Source organism: Phoxinus phoxinus (assembly GCF_949152265.1).
Source record: "Phoxinus phoxinus genome assembly, chromosome: 11".
NCBI classification, from domain to species: Eukaryota; Metazoa; Chordata; class Actinopteri; order Cypriniformes; family Leuciscidae; genus Phoxinus; species Phoxinus phoxinus.
In genome coordinates, this window is record NC_136886.1 from 9,890,387 (window position 1) to 9,911,028 (window position 20,642).

General features: G+C 36.9%; 1 protein-coding gene across 4 annotated transcripts in view; it reads right to left on the minus strand.

The window, feature by feature from the left end:
- cadpsb (Ca2+-dependent activator protein for secretion b) overlaps window positions 1-20,642 on the minus strand; it is a 90,809-nt gene that overhangs the window by 1,956 nt on the left and 68,211 nt on the right. For 2 of the 4 annotated variants that reach the window (XM_079629302.1, XM_079629299.1), the window contains exons 13-30: window positions 20,453-20,640; window positions 19,982-20,086; window positions 19,014-19,115; window positions 18,200-18,263; window positions 17,848-17,971; window positions 15,006-15,038; window positions 12,791-12,897; window positions 12,254-12,283; window positions 8,932-9,088; window positions 8,648-8,789; window positions 7,481-7,642; window positions 5,292-5,447; window positions 5,010-5,157; window positions 4,477-4,551; window positions 4,298-4,381; window positions 4,096-4,128; window positions 3,886-3,993; window positions 329-433 (exon numbers count right to left, since the gene is read on the minus strand). In XM_079629302.1, coding sequence (XP_079485428.1) covers window positions 329-433; window positions 3,886-3,993; window positions 4,096-4,128; window positions 4,298-4,381; window positions 4,477-4,551; window positions 5,010-5,157; window positions 5,292-5,447; window positions 7,481-7,642; window positions 8,648-8,789; window positions 8,932-9,088; window positions 12,254-12,283; window positions 12,791-12,897; window positions 15,006-15,038; window positions 17,848-17,971; window positions 18,200-18,263; window positions 19,014-19,115; window positions 19,982-20,086; window positions 20,453-20,640 — 1,923 coding nt within the window. The remainder of the gene's footprint in view (window positions 1-328; window positions 434-3,885; window positions 3,994-4,095; window positions 4,129-4,297; window positions 4,382-4,476; window positions 4,552-5,009; window positions 5,158-5,291; window positions 5,448-7,480; window positions 7,643-8,647; window positions 8,790-8,931; window positions 9,089-12,253; window positions 12,284-12,790; window positions 12,898-15,005; window positions 15,039-17,847; window positions 17,972-18,199; window positions 18,264-19,013; window positions 19,116-19,981; window positions 20,087-20,452; window positions 20,641-20,642) is intronic. The other 2 variants (XM_079629300.1, XM_079629301.1) reach the window with 2 other exon arrangements.

Sequence of the window (20,642 nt, forward strand, 5' to 3'; positions counted from 1 at the left end):
GCCAATAAACAATATGGTACCAATTTTGGACAATATTTGCCGTGTTGAGTTAAAGCTTAACTTTACAGAGATGGCAGCAAAGGTAATCTAAATGTAAAAACAGGGGAAATGAGCATGCATCATTTCATATCTAATACAATATAGCGAATATCCAGTAGACCTAAATTTTAAAAACACGGCCATATGGGACCAATATTGCGCATCCCTAAGCAAGACCCGAATCACAGATTGAAATCTAGAACTAGACGATGTGGTTTTACCTTGACTAGAATCATATCGCTCCAGCTTCAGAGCATAAACACTTCCTTGTAAGTTAGAAAACAAATACCTTTACAACCCTGATGAGGATTTTGAGTTGATAGACATGAAGCTGTTGTTCCATGCGCTCAGTCAGCCAGGTCGCCAGCAGATTCATAGTGGCTGTATACCATTGCTGCAAAGCACAAAAACACAGCATTCTCCAGCAAAACACAGACAGACAAACAAACGCATGCAAAAGACCAGCATGTGTAAGACGTACAGTAACAGCCACACAGGCAGACGTAAGTAATCTTACAAAACACGAGCTGACGCACACCATTCATACACACACACATCTGATATCAACATTTACAAGATCACACCCTCACTTAGAACCAAGGTTAGTCAGACAATTTGAAATTAATTTCAAGAGCCAGCAGTACGACCATCTGAAAAAATAAATCATGCATTAGGAAACTGCATAATTAATCATAAAACAATGACTTAATCTGCCCTACATTTACAGCTTAGCCCATAACCTAAGGTTCAAACAACTTGAAAAAAATCTGGTTATCTGACACATGATTTGAATTAGGCTTTTGTTAAAGCTTAAGTCTTTCGATTTTAAAAGCCAAACGAGAATGCTCAATAGAATAGCTGTAAATTCAAAAGTTTAAAAATCACCCCAGAACCCGAAAGCAATCCCCCAAGATTAATGCAAAAACAAAATTAATGCAATCACAATCAGAATTCTCAGAAACAAACTAATAAAAAAAGAGAGAATACGGCACTTGCAGGCAAAAGTGTTGTACTGTTATCTTAAACCATATTTATCTTTATGTAAATCTCTAAATCTGAGAACCATGCTTGTTCAGAATGACCTAAATGCTTTGTAGTTCAAAGAGAACAGCACACGTGTGGTTCAATGAATGATGTAAACTATCATCTCGAAGAGGAGCTGCTGTTTCCTACTGTGTGTGAACAGATCAATCTGGGAGTTTTGAAGTGGGCTATTATCAGTTCTCGAGAGGTACAAATAGCCTTTCCTGTTTAACTGAAGGCTTGCCAATTCATGTTTAATTTTATACGTATCATACAAATGATTGCTTGTGGATTAAATCAGATTTCTTGTTGTATTAGGGTCATTGGATGGTTTCTGTTTTGGCCTGTCCTCTTCAAAGAGGTGACTGGTCGGAGCGTGCAGTGCATGCAGAGAGTGCAGGTGAGTGTACAGGGCTGAGAGCTGTGTGTGTTTGTGCATGAGGTGGGATTTTTAGGAGGTGGGTCATGCTAGAAGATGTACACAGGAAGATTATTTGATTAGAACTCATGCCACTCGACAGAATGTGATCAAACATCAGGACATTTAGAGATAAGTTCCACTTTGTCCTAGAAGGAATGCAGAATGAGTCAGGATGCTATCTTAGGGTTAGGATAACGTGAGTACAAAGTGTTTAGAGAGGGAGAATGTAATGAAAATGATATCACAGACATACAGAAATGTAGTTGCATGCAACCAAAATCTGTAAAACAAAGTTGCATGATACAAAAAAAAAAAATACGCCATGGTTCCCCATTCAGACCATGATACTGAGAGAGAGATATTCAGCTTGTAAGGGTTGTAGATCCCGTTGATGCTCTAGTCCCAAGATAAGGGATTTTTTTATTTGCCTATTTTTCCCCAACAAGCCGTTCAATTTGAAGTATCATTCGGAAAAAGATTCAGTGTAGGATTTACATTGACACGTTTCACTCAGAAATTGCTAATTTCACAAATAATTACAAACGGCAAGTAACACACTCAATTAAACATACAATTTTGAAGTAGATAGATTTAAAATTGTATTTTCTTGTAAAACATTTACGAACATCTTCGTAAAAATCTATTTTTACTATGTAGTACAAATTGTGTTTACATCCGCTTTAAAATTGAACCCTTTGGGTGAGTGTTTTAAAAAAAAAATCTAACCCTGAAAGTAAGTTTGATAGTTAAATTAGCAATTAACAGTGACTAATCAATCCTGCTAATTGTTTTTGACGTACAGCCCTCAGCTGAATATGCCTTTTGACAACTGACCTCATAAGACCACACTGAACCTTACGAAGTTCCACAGTTTCAGTCTGTTTTGAAGCAAATGTCCAAGCAAGAATTCGAACTGGAATGTCTCAGGGAATCATTACCTTTAAAAACAAGCATGTTTCTATCTGCTATTCTGTTCTTGCGTTTAAAATGTTCAGCATCAATTGTTTCTACATGGCAGCTACCATTCTAGATTTTACCATTTTAATAATTGCTTATGATTTCATGCCTCTAAGTCTTTCACTGATGATGACTAGTTTGGACAGAATTCTTAAGAAGACGTTTTAACAGGGCCAGACTGAAAGTATAGAGCAAAAACATGCCAGATTCATTGTGGGTCTTTTGAGGTCGGATGTTAGCTGCATTATTGCAAACTTAGTGTGGAGAAAAAAAAAACACAATGCACATAAGCACTGAATTTTAAATACAACAGGCATGCATAAGATGTGTGTCACAAATGCTTCAAACACAAGCAAGTAAAGCTGCAAAACGTTACGCAATACTCTTCCTAACAGTCAAACAGACACGCACACACACACACTTTTTCCCCCACGATATTCTGACACACACACACATTTCATTACAGTATGGTATGATGCACAACTAAATGTTCAGATGCACATTTATACTGGAAACAAAAACAGAAAACGAAATAATAATAATAATAATAATAAAAACGCTGACAAACCCCTCACACACACACACTCACTCACTTATCCAAAACAACACTGGTCCACACATCTGTTACATTTCTTATTAAAATATATAAACACACATGTATGCCATTGTGTAACGAAGACACATGTTCACAAAATCACAAAGGATTATTTTTCTAAATCGAACAGTGCTCTCTTATACCCTTCGACAGTTGATTTTACAAATTAGGGCATTGATATAGCCGCATATTAATATTTGCTGAGAAAACTCGCCAAATAGTTAATTAGAGCAGTTAGGAATTGTTTTTTTTGGAGTTGCAAAAAACATGATACGATATTATAAGCTTGAATTGCTTTGGTTTGAAAATCCCTTATTACCATATAAGTACAATTATCATTATATTACATATTTTTATTCATAAAAAATTGTATAACCAAAAAATAAATGAATATGAATATGCCGTCTTAATTCTCTAAGCTGTTTTTGTGTCAGCGATGTTGCTAATATTTAAAAATAAATCTAAAAAATAGTGTGTAATGTCATATTTTGGGTTTTTTTATACATTTCACACTATAGAGAGCACTGTCTTATAAATAATCCACCTGGTGACACTTTGCCTCTTAAACAAGAAACTGCTGTGAGCATAAAGTCCAACGAACGTTAGCTAAGACAACACCAGAGCACAAAGGTCCAATGCATTTTGAGCACAGAGAGCTGGAACAGGTAGTCACAGCAATGAGACATTAGGGAACTGACTGAAAGCTTCAGGTCATGATTGGCCTTATGTGTCTGGATGTAAGGTCTCCAGGCTCGGCACTCAAAATGTGACTTATCCCTCATATGCCCCATTGTTTTGCCACATTTTGGATGGGCCCTCCTTTGTTAGGCGGCTACGGCATCTTACTTACATCAAATAATCTCTCTATATACACCTCCTCATTGACCTTATCTCTCAGAATGTCCTGAGAGTGACGGACAAAGGTCACATAGCCATCCGCAACGTCCATCCCTGGTTTCTGTAGAAAGGGGACGTAAAGAGAAAAAGTTAGTTTTGCATAAAATGGATTTGAAAAAAAGTAGAAATATCAGTGAATGTATGTTGAATTTTGAATACTCACAGGGACATCCACATATTTTGAAGCAGCTTTCACCTGAAATTAATAAAAAGTTGAACAATAAGAATTTTTTGCTCCTCTTAAATAAGTTTAACACCTAAAGACATTTTCAGTATATACAGTAAAGCTCAGTACCACTGTCATATTGAAATACAGAAATAGATTTGTACCAAGAATTGTACTAGAATATAAAAGAGATTCTTACTGTGAAGGAGAGGAAGGAGGAGAAGAGGGTTCCCTCATCATACCTGGAGATCTTGGCAAGTACGCTCTCCAGAATGACCACAAACTGTTCAGGTGGCACAAAACCAATTACTCATTGACCAAACAATTCAACTAGACTTTTAACAATGCAGTAATGTCGGCCATTTACTCAAAACGTACCTTTGCCACCAAAAGAGAAATCATCTCTTTTACACTCTCTTCAATAAGCTCATCTATTTGAGAGTGGTACTGTTTCTGAAAGGTGAAGACAGGTTTAAATACTCAGACAAGCTTATACAGTGCATATATAAAGACAACTGTAGCCAGTTTTCACTGCACAGCTGTTTGTTTAAATTCAGATTTATCATAAAGATGCAGGTGCCTATGACCAAATTCATCCTTGTATGTCACTAAATATACTGGTTTACACATTAAAACATGCAGCCTTGCAAAATAAATACTAATTAATGAGGTTGACCAAACATGAAATTGTAATCAATGGAGACCAAAATATGTATATAATATGATTTCACTGTATAATATATTATACAAAACTCTTTTGAAAAAGACACACTTCCAATTCTATGAAAGTATTCTCATAAACAACTGCATAAAGTTTCTGGCATTCCTGAGGAGGATGTGATATGTGAAAGTACCAACATAGATCAAGCTTTTGTCAATCACAACAATCAGAAAAAAGTTCTGCCAATTACCTCCTGGCCCATTTCCATGGCACACAGTTTTGCAGACTGGTCCTTGGCGTCCACCATCACATTGAACATGGTGCATAAGGACAGTGGGATGCGAAAGTCTGTGGAACGGCTGCTTTTGGTCAGCTTCGATTCAAACGCTCCCTTGGTGCTGTTGACCAGCAAAGTGTATGAAATAGATGAGTCATCTTGCATTAAATGTCATTCATATTTAAAAGACGTTTCAAATCTTCATGTGTACCATCAATCATTTTGAGTCTCTTTAGTTACGAGATACTATTTTACCGTTTAACGCTTGTCTCAATCATGTCACTAGACATGAGCTTCATACGGTTATCCAGGTGTTTGGCAAACTCTTCTTCCGGCCAATGTAGTTCCCTGATGAAGGTCTGTAGGGCATCCAACTTCCAGAACAAATCTTCTGATGTTCCCGAGCCATTACTGCCAGGTATAGTAAGATATTAGATGTCAAGAGTTCAAGATATTCAGGTATTAAGGAAGATGCAGAGTATCTAAGACTTTAAGATCGCTTTATTTTAGCCATACACCAACTGGCAGTCCTAAAGATTGACCCTCAGAAATTGAATGAGTGCTTTATAGGGAATGTGATTGCACAATCAGTGCATGGCAAAATAAAAGATTGGTGTGTTTACAAAACACATCAATAAACTTGCATTTTTGCGTGGTTATTAAACCTTGTAGGACTGACCTAAATTCATGCATAGTTTGCTCTGTCAACTTGCTCTAAAGGAGAGGGGTCTGAGAATGTCATGGTGAGAGAAGGCTTGCAAAGATACAGTTGCAAACTAACAGACGTTAAGCAAGATGGTGCTTTAAGATGAAGCCAATGTTCTTAATGACATGTTGGTTACCTAGTAGGAGAGCTCCTTGGGGTTAATGTTAAAGACGTCTCAATATATACAATATAATTCTTAAAGAGTTCAACCCCAAAATGGAAATTCCCTCGTGTCATTACAAATTCATGTATTCCTTGGAGCACAAAAGATGATATTTTGAAGAATATTTTTGTCTATATATTGAAAGTCAATGTGGTCCAAACCATTGAGTTTCATTTTATTACATTCTGTGCTCCACAGAAGGAAAACAAATGACAGGTTTGGAATGACATGGAGTGAGAAAATGATTTTTCACTTTTGGGGCGAACTATACATTTAAGCCAAATAATTAAAGTAGGTAAAGGCTCTCTCTCACCACCCATGCCCACCAAGACTATAGGAGGTCCCAAAATCAAAATACACCATGCAGTCGACTCTGAGGACGCTGCCATCCTGAGTAGACAGATGTGTCGTAAGGGCCAGGTTAGAGTAAAAACATAAGAGTGAATCATGCTGCTATCTTGGAATTGGTTAGGTTCAAGAAATGTAGAGTATGAACTGAGCTTGAAATTTTTATTTCCTTATTAAAATGGGTATGATTCAGCGATCAACTGTAAATGTGATGGCGTTCTAGTGTATTTGTTGAAAAAGAAGCCCACTCTGATGTTTAAACTCTTTGGGTGTTAGTTTCTACTGCCTTGGATGCCAACTACACTGAAGTAACCTCTACTTCAGAGCATCAGCTACCAACGCAGTGACAGAGCAACGACCAGGCAGGGAGTTTTACCAACCCACACCCACTGGTACCTTCCACACAAAACAACCCCCAATGTCTCTTACTGTTTTAGAACACCTCTCTGCCTCGCTATTCTCAAGGAAAAAATTTTCTTACCATTGACATGATTCTACCAGTACTTCTGAATAAAGAATCAACAAAGCCTAATGTCCCACTTTTAGAAATCACTTGCTAAAGAGAATAAAATAGTAGCTAAATATTGACTACAATGGCACTGGTCAGAAATAGGGAATGAAAAATCTAAGAACTTTTTTCAAATAACTGAATATTGAGAGGAGAAATAACAGGGATGACTAAACTTAAAGACCCCATGATATCAAAAAGACCTTTATTATGCCAACATTATGAGTTGTTTACTTATGGTTTTAGTCGAAAATTAACGGTTGTCAGTCTGTGTCTTAGCTTTAAAGCCATCTATACTACTTGCTATATTGTATGGATTGTATAGAATTGTATTTGAATAAAAAACGATTGGCTTGACTGTAGGTTTGGGTTGCAATCCAGATCTCACCACCACAGTTTAACCTCAATGGCATGCACATTGAGGAAAATGAAGAGCTTTTCAGTTCTCATTTCAAATAACAAAATCACATGAGCCTGTCTGGAACCCTTTGCAGGCTACTTGACATGAGAATGATTCTAGAGGCAAGTCATCTTGACTTGTAGTTATCTTGTATATAGCCATAATCCGAATGTCATTTAACCATTGACAAATGTTGCAAACATCTTGCAATGCAATAATGCTTAACTGCCGATAAGTTAACTAACGCCACTCAAAACATTTTCATGCCAAAAAGACTTTTGAATGCATCAGATCTCAGGTAAATGCATTGAATACACACTCAGAGTCATAAATAGCAGCCATCCAGGACGGAGTGGAAAAGCTAGGCATTTGTGGAAGGTTAACAGATAGTCCTGCTACTGGCACGGGAAGATTTGGTACTTTGGGAATTTGAAGGTTCACATTTGGTAGATTCACATTGGGCAGATTACTTGTTAAACTCCTGCAGAAACAGACAAAAAAAAAGAAACAAAAAAATCCATAACAGTGGCAGTGGAATGCTGCAAATAATGCAATGTAGGACATACAGTACAAAAAATATAAACTCAGAAATGGAAAAGACCATCTTTACACATAAAGAGCAGACACATAAAACTGGTCATTAAATGTAAGGAGAGAATCTACAGCACATTTAAACAGAAGACCTGAGTAGAAAGAAACTTGTGGTCAATAATATAGACAAAACAGCACACTTGTATAAAAAGGAAGTAAAAGCAGAATTTTTCCACAGCAAGAACAAACAGCAGCTTGAAAGATTAGAGGACGGTGATGGGGTTTTACACATAAAAACAGACAGCAAACAAATGAAGAAAACCATACTAACATATTTCTCAAGGGGCATCAGTTTAATTGACAGAAGAGTATATTGTGTTAGGCTGCGAATATTGGAGTAGTCTGTATCTTTTCTAAAGATAGCAGGTAATCTAAACATTGTTATCTGTTCGTTGGGATCTGGTTCAAAATTATTAAAATGAACATGCAAACCAAAATCAAGCATGACAGAACAATTGATTAGGAGATAAAAAGCATTTTGTTTACAGCGCACAATATGAGGGTTAGTTCACAAAAAAAAAGATGGAAACCGGCAAGATTGACTAAAGAGTGCATAGATTGTGGACTTGGTGAACTTCCTCTGATGTTTGGCAGCTTTCTCATGTAAGGCATGGTTAAGGTCACTCTATTTAAAAAAGTGAAATTATAATGGTTCCAATGGCGTTAACAAACTGGTTTTAGATTTTACCTGAGAAAATCTAACTGGATACTAATGGGTTTCATTCAATTAACTGCATAGATTTTTCAGAGAACAATATCCGTCAAAGAATGAGGATATGCCTGCACCTGCTATCTCATGTATATTTGATTTTTTTATTTTCTATTTGGTGATGGTTTTGTCCTAAAAGGCCCTGGCTCCCGGTCACCGCACATTGTTGAGAAAGTGGTGTCTTACTTTACAGGCTCCCATGACTCCCGCTCAAAACCCCTGTTAATGGACTGAGCAATGGAGGACTCCATAAGATCCACATATCGCACCACAAGAGGGGCGTACAGGTCCTGCAGATGTTTGTGAAACTTTCCATTACACAGGTGATCTGTAAAAACAGGAAAAGATACCAGGTTATGACAATTTTGAGAGCAACATACCCAACTTTTACATTAAAACAGCTATTTTATTCAGAGTTATAACACTTTTACTTTCAGAACTCTTGACCAAGTGATGGAAGAAGTGCTTACAGTCAGTACGGAGGAAGTCATTTAGAAGTTGAAAGAGCGGGAAACTGTCCCAGCTCTCAGGAGACTGGATCTCAAGAGCCGCATCCATTTCAACAGCGTAGAGCGACAGGAAGTTCTCAGCGTGCTCCACCATCAGGTCTGACCACCATGCAAAGGCCTTGATAGTCCACCAAAGGAAGAAAGAATGGAGAAAGAAGCAGAAAGTTAGAAATCGCAAGTGTATAACGTAATCTCAGGCAAGAAAAAGTTTGTAAACTGGTTAAGGGTCCGCCATATGATATTTCACACGTTCACTTTGTAAATCTATTTGTAAAGTAATGGCCCTTCATTTGAGCCATAATGTTGAAGTAAGAGTTTTGGTCTGAGGGGTTCATGTTTTGCTTTATTGTTTGAGGTCAAAATGTTTATTAAATAGATAAGGCATTAAAGTAACCAGTTTACAAGGTTAAAGGGTTAAGGTAAAAAGTTAAGCATTATGGACTTTAAAACTGGACTTACATTAAACCCTTTATAAATTTGCAACACAGAAAATTATACTACATAGCTTTCAAAACAAAGTCTAAATATTGTGAAAAACATTTCACCATAAGAAATATATGAATCTTCTATATAAAATTGCATATCTCAAGAATTATGAGGCCCTCTAAAGTAACCATGTTAATCAAAATAAGGGTAACTAAACTAAAACTCCGTTAATAAGAGGGCCTGCCATTCAAATCTAAAAAATGACGATACACCTTAAATCTTGTGTTGCAAATGTTTGCATATTTGTGACCTGAGGTCATTCCATTTTTCCTATATCAGGTCAATTCCCAGTGGAGTCAAGATGCCAGAGGAGGTGCAGTTCCCATGCAAGTGAGGTAGAAATTCCTGCATGCTTTTGCCCTCCAAATGGAAGATGTAGTTCAACCGTTCACATCACTGCATCCCTACCGTCGGGATGGGGATGTGTCTTGCGATCATGCAACATTGCCGTCCCTGATACGCCAGAGACTGCAAGCAGCAGGCTTCTTTACTTGGCAAAGCATATGGTTTGATGAATATTTCTTCTTTAATTTCTTAAAGTGACCATAAATTTTGGGCCTGTAGTGAGGTATTGAGCAGGAGTTTCTTAGATCAATCAAGCTTACTTGCAGTCTTGGCATAAAACACTTTTCTTCTAATTAAAACAACCGACCAGTGATAAACCCATTCAGGGATCTGATCAGAGGCTTAATCCTTCCCTTTGGTTGCATGCTACCTTCTTTTTTACCCCTCTTAACCCACAGCTTCAAAGAGCCCCGAAACCTTTTCCCCCAAATCCGCTCTGCTACAAAGGGATAGCAAGCTCTAAGACCAGACTTACCATAGCACTTACCTGCATGCTTCATATTTAACTCTTGAAAAAGCTACTTGGTTCATAATGTTAGCACTTAATATAGCAATTGCTAGTGGAGCAGGGCAATGCATATGGCTGAGCTTAACCAGACAGACAAGTAAAGTGTGGTAAAGAGCGATAAGAGACACCAAATCCAAGCAACCCATGAATCCTTCCCCAAGGCCCTTCTTGCTAATCTGGGAGCGCTGGATAGGTGTTAACATTAACATACTGATTGAATGCAAAAACTTTACTGTAAATTAAAATCAGCAAGAGTGGTCCTGGGAAGAGGGCTATGTTATGACATTGATTTGGTCATTTCGAGGGATTGTTAAGTCCAAGTTAGAGGTCTTCACGGATCCACTTCAATCAGATAACACGATTTCCGATAGGAGACCAGAGCAGGTTCGGGTCCAAAACTTTGACGAGTGCCTGGGACATGGGTCACATCAGATAGTATTAGCTGGAATGGACCCAAGCTGACCCGCGTTTGTTTAAAAAAGGGCCAACTTTCATTATTTATTTCATGCGTTTATCTATATTATCTATATATATATATATATATATATATGTTATATACTGTATATAACAATGTAACTAACGTAAATCAATCAGAGATTACATTTTTATCTACAAATAAGGTCGGAAGAGGGTAATACTTTTAAATCTACACCTGCTGTGGTGTTTCTTATTTGTCGTCTCTGATTTAAACCGGTGTCAAGCCAGGTAGAAAAAGTAACCACTTGCTACTGGCATGCTGGGCTGCAGGCATGTATAGACGTTTCTGCCTCTGTTACATTCGGGTAACAGAGGAAAATTGTCCAAAAAAGGTATGGTTGAACTCAAAGGGAACTTGTAGGGTCTGTTTCGGGCGAGTTTTTCTTTTTTCTTTTTAATTCATTTATACACGCCGGGTTCAGGAAAGAATTGATTCAGGTTAGGTAGGACCTGAGAAGACCTCTAGTTCAAGTACACTAGCAGAAGGGAACACGTCTAATTTGGAAAGGTTAATGTGGTACATAGTGTTGCGGGTGCGTAAATATGTAAACATTCCCCCCTGGAAGCAAAGGAATCATTGAGCATTGACCTTGCCAGTGGGGGACACAAGCCTTTCAAGAAGTTTGAAGGGAGACTTGACAGGCACAATGCTGAGGAATTAAGACAAACCCATGTCGGACGCGGCAATACATTCCCTCACGTTGTGAGGAATGGGACATTACAAGGGGAGGGAACTCTTCATAGCTCATGCACAAGCCAGTAAGGGGCTTTTTTCATTGCATTAATTTTAGCCACATACCTCTTTTCCCTGCAACAACACCATGGAGTGAATGGTGAGGAAAAACATGAACATGTAGAGAGTGATGTATGTGCAAAGTGTTGATTATAAACAATTTTCTTCCAAACTTTTGGACAAAAAGTCACAATTGTGAGATTTAAAGGGATGTTGTGACATAGTCACATTGTGAGTTATAAACTCGCAATAATGAGAAGCAAAGTCGCAATGGTGAGATTTAAAGTCACAATTAATTTTTACTCTAAGGTTGAAATGGCCTTCAAATAGTTATATAGTATGATGCCACCAGTTGGGCAGCAACGAAGTTCAGCATTGTAGTTTCACAAATGTTAACAGAATGATTTACAAATGGTTCTATCATAATGTCTTGAAGATAAAGTGCTTAAACTCAAATATTTTGCTAATTTGTGCATTTTGATCAGTGCGCGTATGTGTGTGTGTGTGTGTGTGTGTGTGTGTGTGTGTGTGGGGCGGGAGTATTTAATTTCCCAGAAATCCAAGAGACCAAAGCTAAACACTTTATGTCAATTCCATCATGTTCTTTAAGCATCGTCTTGCCCCATCCACCCAGACATAACAGAAAAGCCCTTAACTGCGTGAATCGACATGCTTGAGGGAAAAGGTACACTATGTGATGACAACTTAAGAAAAAAAGAAACATGATACTGTACCGACTGGTCTCCTGTACTTGTGACCGCAGCCTGTTAAGCATATTCAGAAAGATACAGTAAATCTATAAATCTCAGGAAGACCATGGATTACCTAATACTTAAAATTGCATCTCGGAATAATGCCAAAAATGCATTCGTTCTTAAAGTATAACTGTTGAAACAGGCCAATTATTATAATTATGGCTGAAACTCACTATTTATAATGCATCTTCAGTTTTCTTTAGACTTTCTTTTTTTTTTTATAGGCATTCCAAAGGAATCTGTCTAACATTTAGAACACAGAAACAATCTGTATTCTGAGGCTTTCTTTAGAGTATAGATCCAGGGAAAGTGGTTTAGAGACCTGGATCTCACGGGAGAGTGAACTCTTGTTGTTTCACTAATTTACACTAATACAAACTGCACTGTGCAAACTGCACAGCTGCCTTTTTGTTATAAGAGAGGAGCCACTGGCACTTTAAATCAACCTTATTTTGTACTAGATAAAGACAAAAAGAGAGTGAACGTAAGGGAAAGAGAGAGCGAGTCCAGACTCACCTCTGCGTGATGGTCCTGGTTCTGATGTAGAACCTCAATGACTAACTCCGCTAGGCGGATGGCGTGCTCCAGTTTTTTAGCAGGCGTAGCTAGGTTAGCTACATTCTCTGGAGCAGAATGGTGGGGAGAAGAGAGATGGTTAATATTACAGTTGTTGATTAATATATTTATTCTATGAATCTGTGATGTCATGAGCACTGCAATGCAGTCTAAAGAAGGTCATAAACACCTAACTGAGCATGCAGAAATGACAACACTGTTGATGACACTCATAACACTTCAAGAAAAGATGCCTAACTGATGTCAGAGACACTAGAATGCTCCTGTAAATCGGTTATTTACAAAAAAGCTTGCAACTAAATTGGGGTTCAAAAGTCTTGAGACCACAAGCGGTTCTATTTTTCCTTTTTCTGATTTAGATTTTATTTCGTCATCACAAATGACAAATGAAAAAATCATTTATTATTTATCTTTTGCATCTTCAATGGAGCAAAAACATCTGACCCTTAAATTTGTACAAAATTGGTCAATGTCACTCACAAATTTCAGAATCTTGAAGAAGAAATGCAGAATCATAAAACTATACCTTATTTATTTCACGCCATAACATTTCCTAAAGCCTAAACCTTTAAGTCCGGATTTGAATTGTAGATATTTAATGTGGACACAGACGTTTAGACCCCACTGTAGGCTATATACATTTAATCCTTAAACTGTATTTTAATCTATCTCGGTATATTACTATTAATTAGTAGGTCTTCTCATTTAAGGCCAACACATGAGAGAAAGAGTAGACCAGATTGTCAGACATATGCAACACTTTGATGAAATGAGGACATCAGGACACACAATAGTGTTTCTGATTTTAACATATAAACTTTTTTCTGAACAAGATGAAATGAATAAGACAGAAAACCAAAAGACAAAAAAAAGCTAAAGAAATAAAGTAAAATACCGACCAACTCAGCAATGCTGAGGTCTCCACTGAAGGAGAAAAAAAAAATCTTTCATTTATTGACCGAAATGCTACTTCAGACATGAAGGACATTACTTATTTATCATTTCGTCTGACTCTTTAATCTTGGTGTCTAGAGTGTGAAATGTTCACTTTTATGCCAATGGTTTATTGGTCTGTTAAATTTGTGGGTTATTAATGGAGTTGTGGGGCACTGTACTGAAATTTGCTACACTCTGAACCATTAATATCTGATAGAAGCTCATTCTAACTCTTCCTAAGGCCATGATGTCATCAACACAACATGATAAAGTAATGGCAATGGATCCAATGATAATCTATGATTACCATTATCCAAATTTCATACTTTATCTATTTTCAATGTGTCCAAAATGTCAAATTTCTAAAACCAGGACTGGGAATTAAAGAAGCGAAATATCTCTTAAATGGATGGTGATTTAGAAAAGTAGTTCTCAACTGGTGGGTTTTGACTCAAAAACAGTTTGCAAGTCCGTTCTGACAAAACAAAAAACAAAGCTAAATGCAACAAACTGGCATTCCATTTTGTTGCTGATGTCAAATGTAGTGACTAAAATCAAACTTTAGAGGAAATTCATCTTTCAGCGGATAGAATGTAGCAAAATTAGACAAAGCATTTGGCATAGTTTTAACCTAACAAAAAATAAAATAAATAAATACAGTATTATTAAGTTTGGAGTAATATTAATACATTTTACATGAAAAACATTTTGATATGGTGTCGGTTAAGCACTTGGTGCCCAGCGAAACATCTAAGTTCTTAAGCAAAATTAGTTGAGAACCATTTATTTAGAAAATCCATTGATGTCAAGATTTAGATATACTTCAATTATCTTATTCCCAGTGCTTAGAGAGAAACATTTGCAAATCATTCTCCACTCACATTTTAACACATTGAAAACACTGCCACTGAAATATTTGTGAAAGATAGAATTACTTCTTGTAAGTCTGCATAATGTAACCCCATTAGGCAGACTGTGTAGTGCTCAGAGGCAATTTCTAAAGGCACAATATAACACAAAATAAGTTTTTACACAAATTTTGTGCATATATTGATAGAAGAATACTATCTTCACAAAAAAAAGAATTGCACAAGAGTGGACCTTGTGTCATGGTGAATACAGGACTTTCAGACTAAAAAAAAGTTCTCTGTAATTGTGTCATGTGCATGTGCCAGGATGTGTTGAAGGGGACAGGGGATGACGTCAAACATAGCTTCACCTGGATCCTTCTGATCCTTTAGAGTTTTCTCAACTTGAGAGAGAAAGAGAGAGAGAGAGAGAAAGAAAGAAAGAAAAAGAGAGTCAGAGCAACATAAGGAGAGGGAGAAATAAGGGAGAGAGAGAAGGGAGAACTGGAGGGAAAAATAATTATTCCTCAAGGTGGCATGTTTTAGCCCAAAGTCACTGCAGCATCCCTGGTTGTTTCACTCTTGGTTGCTCTCCAGAGAATTAGAATATATAGAATAATAAAAATAATAAAAAGGCAAATAAACACACATGTAGATATTTACCTGGAACGACAAGAACAAAAACACACAGCACAGTAGCAACGGAAGGACATACTGAACAAAGAGACAATAGCCGTTGTTCGGTTGCATGACAAATAGCACACAGCTGTAGTAATCACGAACAAGACAAACTTGTGATGTTGGAACACGTAAGTTATAGCTCGTACACGTGTACTAACTCCTGCTCTCCCGGTAGCTCAGTCACCTGTTGATGTGTCTGGAACCCCCCAGTGAAACCACCTACCACACCACAGTAACGATATACACTCAGACAAAGTAAAATAGCGAGCAAAGTAAAAATGCATTCAAGTCACAAACAGGAGCTTCAACCAAAAATGAACACGAGGAAGCAGAACGGATGCATCAGTCATGTCGTATTACAAACAGATGGAACCTCTCTGCCAAAGAAATTGGAATCGGAACATTACGTATCGTTCTCTACTCAGTGTCTGTCATCTGTATGAAAATGGCAAAACAGAAAAGTTCAGAGAAGGATGAGACATGGAGGGTTGATTTGATGGAAGAGAGGTAAAGAATGAGGGGTGAGGAGTTGTTACTCACGGATGGTTAAATCCATAACTTGTGTTGCCAAGGAGTAGACAGGATGATCATACATTTCCCTCTTTTTTCCTAAAGAAAAAGAGGATTCCGGCATGCAAGAGTTTGGAGTCAGAGGAAAGGGGGTCAAGGGTCGGTTATGGTGAAGGGATGTCTTGTGTTAAGGGAAGTTCTCATTAAAAAGAATAAAATCTGTTTTTGGAAAACGTTGGATAATACAACATGATTTGATGGTTAAAACCCTTAAACCACAATGACCCTTGAATTCTCACTTAAACAAACTAAAAATGAAGAATAAAGTATATGTGGAAAACTACTGTTCAAAAGTTTGGGGCAAGTAAGATTTTTTTGTTTTTATTAATACTCATATTTAGCAAGGAGACAGTAAAGACTTTTTTTTTTTTTTTTTAATTCTATTTCAAATAAATGCTGTTCCGAATCTCCACAAGAGTGTTAAGCAACATATCTGTTTTTAACATGTGACACCGAAGACATACATGTCGAAAAATAAATGCAGCATTGACGAGCATAAGAGACTTGTTTCAAAAGTATTAAAAAATCCTACTGACCGCAAAACTTTTTGAACAGTAGTGTATTGTTCACCCAAATGAAAACATCATTTTCTTTCTTCCATGGATTTCAAAATGTGACTGATTTTATACTACGTTTCAGCCACTTTTGTTGTTTGGAAAAGGGCAGCAGACAGTGAGCGAAATATCTCCTATGTCTTCCAATAAAGAAAAGAAAACCATGTGCAGTAATTGATGACAGATTCATATTTGGGTGAGTTATACTTAAGGAAACTGTGTCACTTTATTTAATCAGGGAACAAGCAGTCAGGCTTTGTTCGAAATAAGCGACAGAACCAATAATTTGAGCATTCATTCAGAGCGATGATTTAAAAATATCTTCAAACATCAAAACACAAACATCCTCCTCAAAACCAGCTCTCAATGCCTTCTACTCCTCTACAAACAGAAACCCATCGCTATTGCCCATCTTTTGCTTCTTTTTAATCACACTTGTTGCCCAGCCTGGCATTGTTTCATGTGCATGCATCCCTCTTCATCTCTTGCTCTTTCCCTCAATCTGTTTTCCTCTAATGGACTCTTCCACCCTTCAACCGCTCCTTCCAACATACTTAATTTATTTCACCGCAAGATTATTCCCCATTCCTGCATTCCTTTCTGTTCACCGACTCATTTTCCTTGTTCCTTTTTCCTCCTCTGTAACCATTTCTCTACCCTGATGTCGTTTATCATCCTGATCTCAGCCATGATAATAGAAAAGAGAATGTGTGGAGAGCATCTGAAAAATGTCCAATTTCCAATCTTCTATGTTATCGCAACACATAGGAAATGGTCAGAAGCTCTTCTTTGTGTGGATTTGAATGCATTTTTTACACACAAGTCCACAAAAGGAGAAGACATTTAAACTTTTCTTGAAAACAGAGAAAGAAACAAAAGCAGTAATTGACCGTAGAAGAAACAAGTATATCATTTCAAACAAGACAGATGCTGCGTAATTCAAGAATGTGCTCTGGTGTAAAAAAAAAAAAAAAAAAAAAAAATATATATATATATATATATATATATATATATATATATATATATATATATCTAATTAAATTAAATTAAAATGCAGGCAATTGAATTTTATATATATATTTTTTAAATTGTAAAAAAAAAGAAAAAAAACCTATGTATATACTTGCAAACCATCAAAATTAATCTACAATTTAAACAAAATCGTAATTAACCAAACCTAAATTTATTTTCCTCTCACAAACTGAAAGTAGAAGAACAGATGATTTACTCAAAGCACATTATTCAAATATGGACCACAGTTTATGCATTAAATTGATTCAAATGAATGGAAACGGAGTAAAAAAAAAAAAAAGTTAAAAGCACAAAAGTTCCCTTCTGATTCAAATCATCATATGGTTAAGTGCTTTAAAATCGTAATGCTGTGAAAGAAAAGCGTAATGCTAGTCACCTTCCACTCTGGCGTATTCAGTGATGCGCTGGTAGTTAATTTGAGCTGCTTGCTCTAAGCATTTACGAATCACAGCCTTGACTTCCTCCTGCGGCACTGGGGTCACAATGTCCTTCATAAGCACCTGTGAAAAAAACACATCCCAATTTTTTTTTTATCTAGTGACATAAATGTTGTTGTCCTGGTATGAATGAGTCATACTTTGTAAAACTTTTTAAAATTTATTTAAAATAATGATGCATGGCAGAACAAGTAAACAGAGGCAGGCGGTACTGAACAAAATACCATCAATTGCTTCTCTTTTCCTTCTACTGCTGCTACTCTGAATCAATATAAGCAATGTTGTCATTACCCTCTCCAGCAAAGACAGAGTGGCTTTCAATGCTCCCTCAGGGCGACCAAACGGAAAGCAATACCTACAACAACAAAAATTGCATTGTGTCTGTGGAAAATCCTATATACAATACACATATTTTTGGATGCAAAGTCGAGAAAAATCCCCAGAACGGTGTACATCAGCGGTTCTTGACTGGTGGGACGAGAACCAAAAATGGGTTATGGACATCAAGGGGGAAAAAAACAATGCTAAATGTGAATAATACATTGCAACTCTTTTAAAGAAATTGCTTCCCATATCTTTTGTAGCTGACGTCAAATGCTGAAAACCACAAACAAAACTGTACAAGGTAAAAGACGCACTGAGAAAAATGAAACCACATGCATGTGTCTTGTTTGATTTGCACAGGCTATAATTTGAGCTCTGTTGTTGAAATAAAATTGACATGTTTATGCACTTAATGGCTGTGCACCTCTCATGTTCAGCCTAATACAATATTTGGCCCAGCATTTGTTCCATGCATTAAGCTGATAAAGCACCTCTGCTGTTGTTTATGTGTTTACAAAATTGTCAATTTCCTTGCTCTGCCTAATAATTTGCATATTGTTGGGACTACGCAGCCAGTGGTGATATAATTTAGATTTTAAAGGACATTTTTGTCAACTTTCGTACACTAAAAATGTAATGAGATGTTGGATTGCACTCGATGTTCAATATAAAATATGTCTTTAAACAAAACCAAGAGAACCACTGGTGTAAACAGTCTTCTAGCTATAATACAGGGCAGGCTGTGAAATGTTCAATAAATGCCTTACGTCTACATACTCACCTAAAGTTTGTGATCTGATTCTCCAGAAGGACACGTAATCGTTCTTTGATTTCCTCAAAGCGCTCTTTTTCTTCCACCGTTACTGTTCCAAGACCGTCAGGCCTATTTTACAAGCAAAACATGTCATTAATTGCAAATTGATTAAAATTTATCAATTTTTAACCAAGACGAAAGTAATAAAAATCAAAAGAAAGTCTTTAAGTGATTTATTATTACAACTAATTATGATACTACATAATTGCTTTATGAAGCCCTGTATATTTTCAGTGAAAGCTAATCAAACCACATTAACATTTCAGTATGCTCTATATCACACTTGTAACAATAAAATACAGGCCTGGCACACTGAGCTCAGAAAGAACATCTAACCAGAAGCAATGTCTGGCTTTCCTAAATCTAATACACTGGCTCTAAATGTATTTGTACCCAGCAGATGGGACCCTGTTGTGATACACATGGGGGACATTCTTTCCAAACTATTTTTTAAATTTACAGCTATTGATGTCACAAAACTCCAATTGGGCAGCATATTTCATTAAAATATATTTAATACACACCTAGCTGCAGCACAATAATAAATATACTTTCAACAAGTCAGTGGGAAGAGAAAGCTGAACTAAACGTGCTGTACAAGTGCAACCAGAATTCTAAATATTTTCTAAATGCAGGATCTTGGTCTTATTGTTAAGATAAATATGTCACATTATGAAATATCATGATGCCTTTAAAGAAATAGTTCACCCAAAAAATGTATGTTAAGGTTTATAGTCCTTTTTTTTTCTTTGCTCGTTGTTCAACTGAAAAAAAAATGATGAGATTAACAAATATATTTTGGGGTGAGCTACAGTGTACTTTTAAGATATCATAAGCTGTATAAGAAATGTCACCCTGTGTGAGATACATTTGCTGCTATATCACAATATAAAACATGACGCTGATATGAATATATCCTTGATAAGCCCTCTTACCTTGCGCTCTCAGGGGCCAGCTGTGTTTTACATTTCCTCTTTTTTTTAGACTCCTTTTTCCCTCCTGACATTGAGCCAGCCCCCTGTAACTCAGACCCCCTCTGACTATCAGGAACATGTAATGAATGAGCAACACAATGAGATTTGGAAATTAAAATAACAAAAAAAAAAGGAGAATGGAAAAAGGTGTAGTGGCTAAAAGAAGACTGCTGAGCTTTGGAAAGTGGAAAAAGAAATGAGAAATGATTGAGAACAAAAGACACAACAAATCAAACAAAATTTGGCAAAATTATAAAGAACATTCACAGGGGAAAATATAATAAAAAAACGCTAAAGAAAAAATACAAAAATATGCTGATGACTTGCAAAGCGCCCTTTGTTCTGCACTCTCGTTCACCCTGCTTCCGTGATCGTATCTCTCCCGACATCTAACATCACAATAACGCAGTGTATCTTTACGCAAGCCTGTACCTGTTACCGTGAACATGGGAGGCACAAAACGCGAAGCTGTAGTGCAACAGCGTCGGGTCAATCATGTGCCCGGCATCTGCCCTCTCCAGTAGGTCGCCAAGATAACACAGATGTCTATGGCATCCTCTCACCCCGTTCCGAGCGCAGTACTCATCCAGAACAAACACCTGACCTGGGCTAAACCATCCCT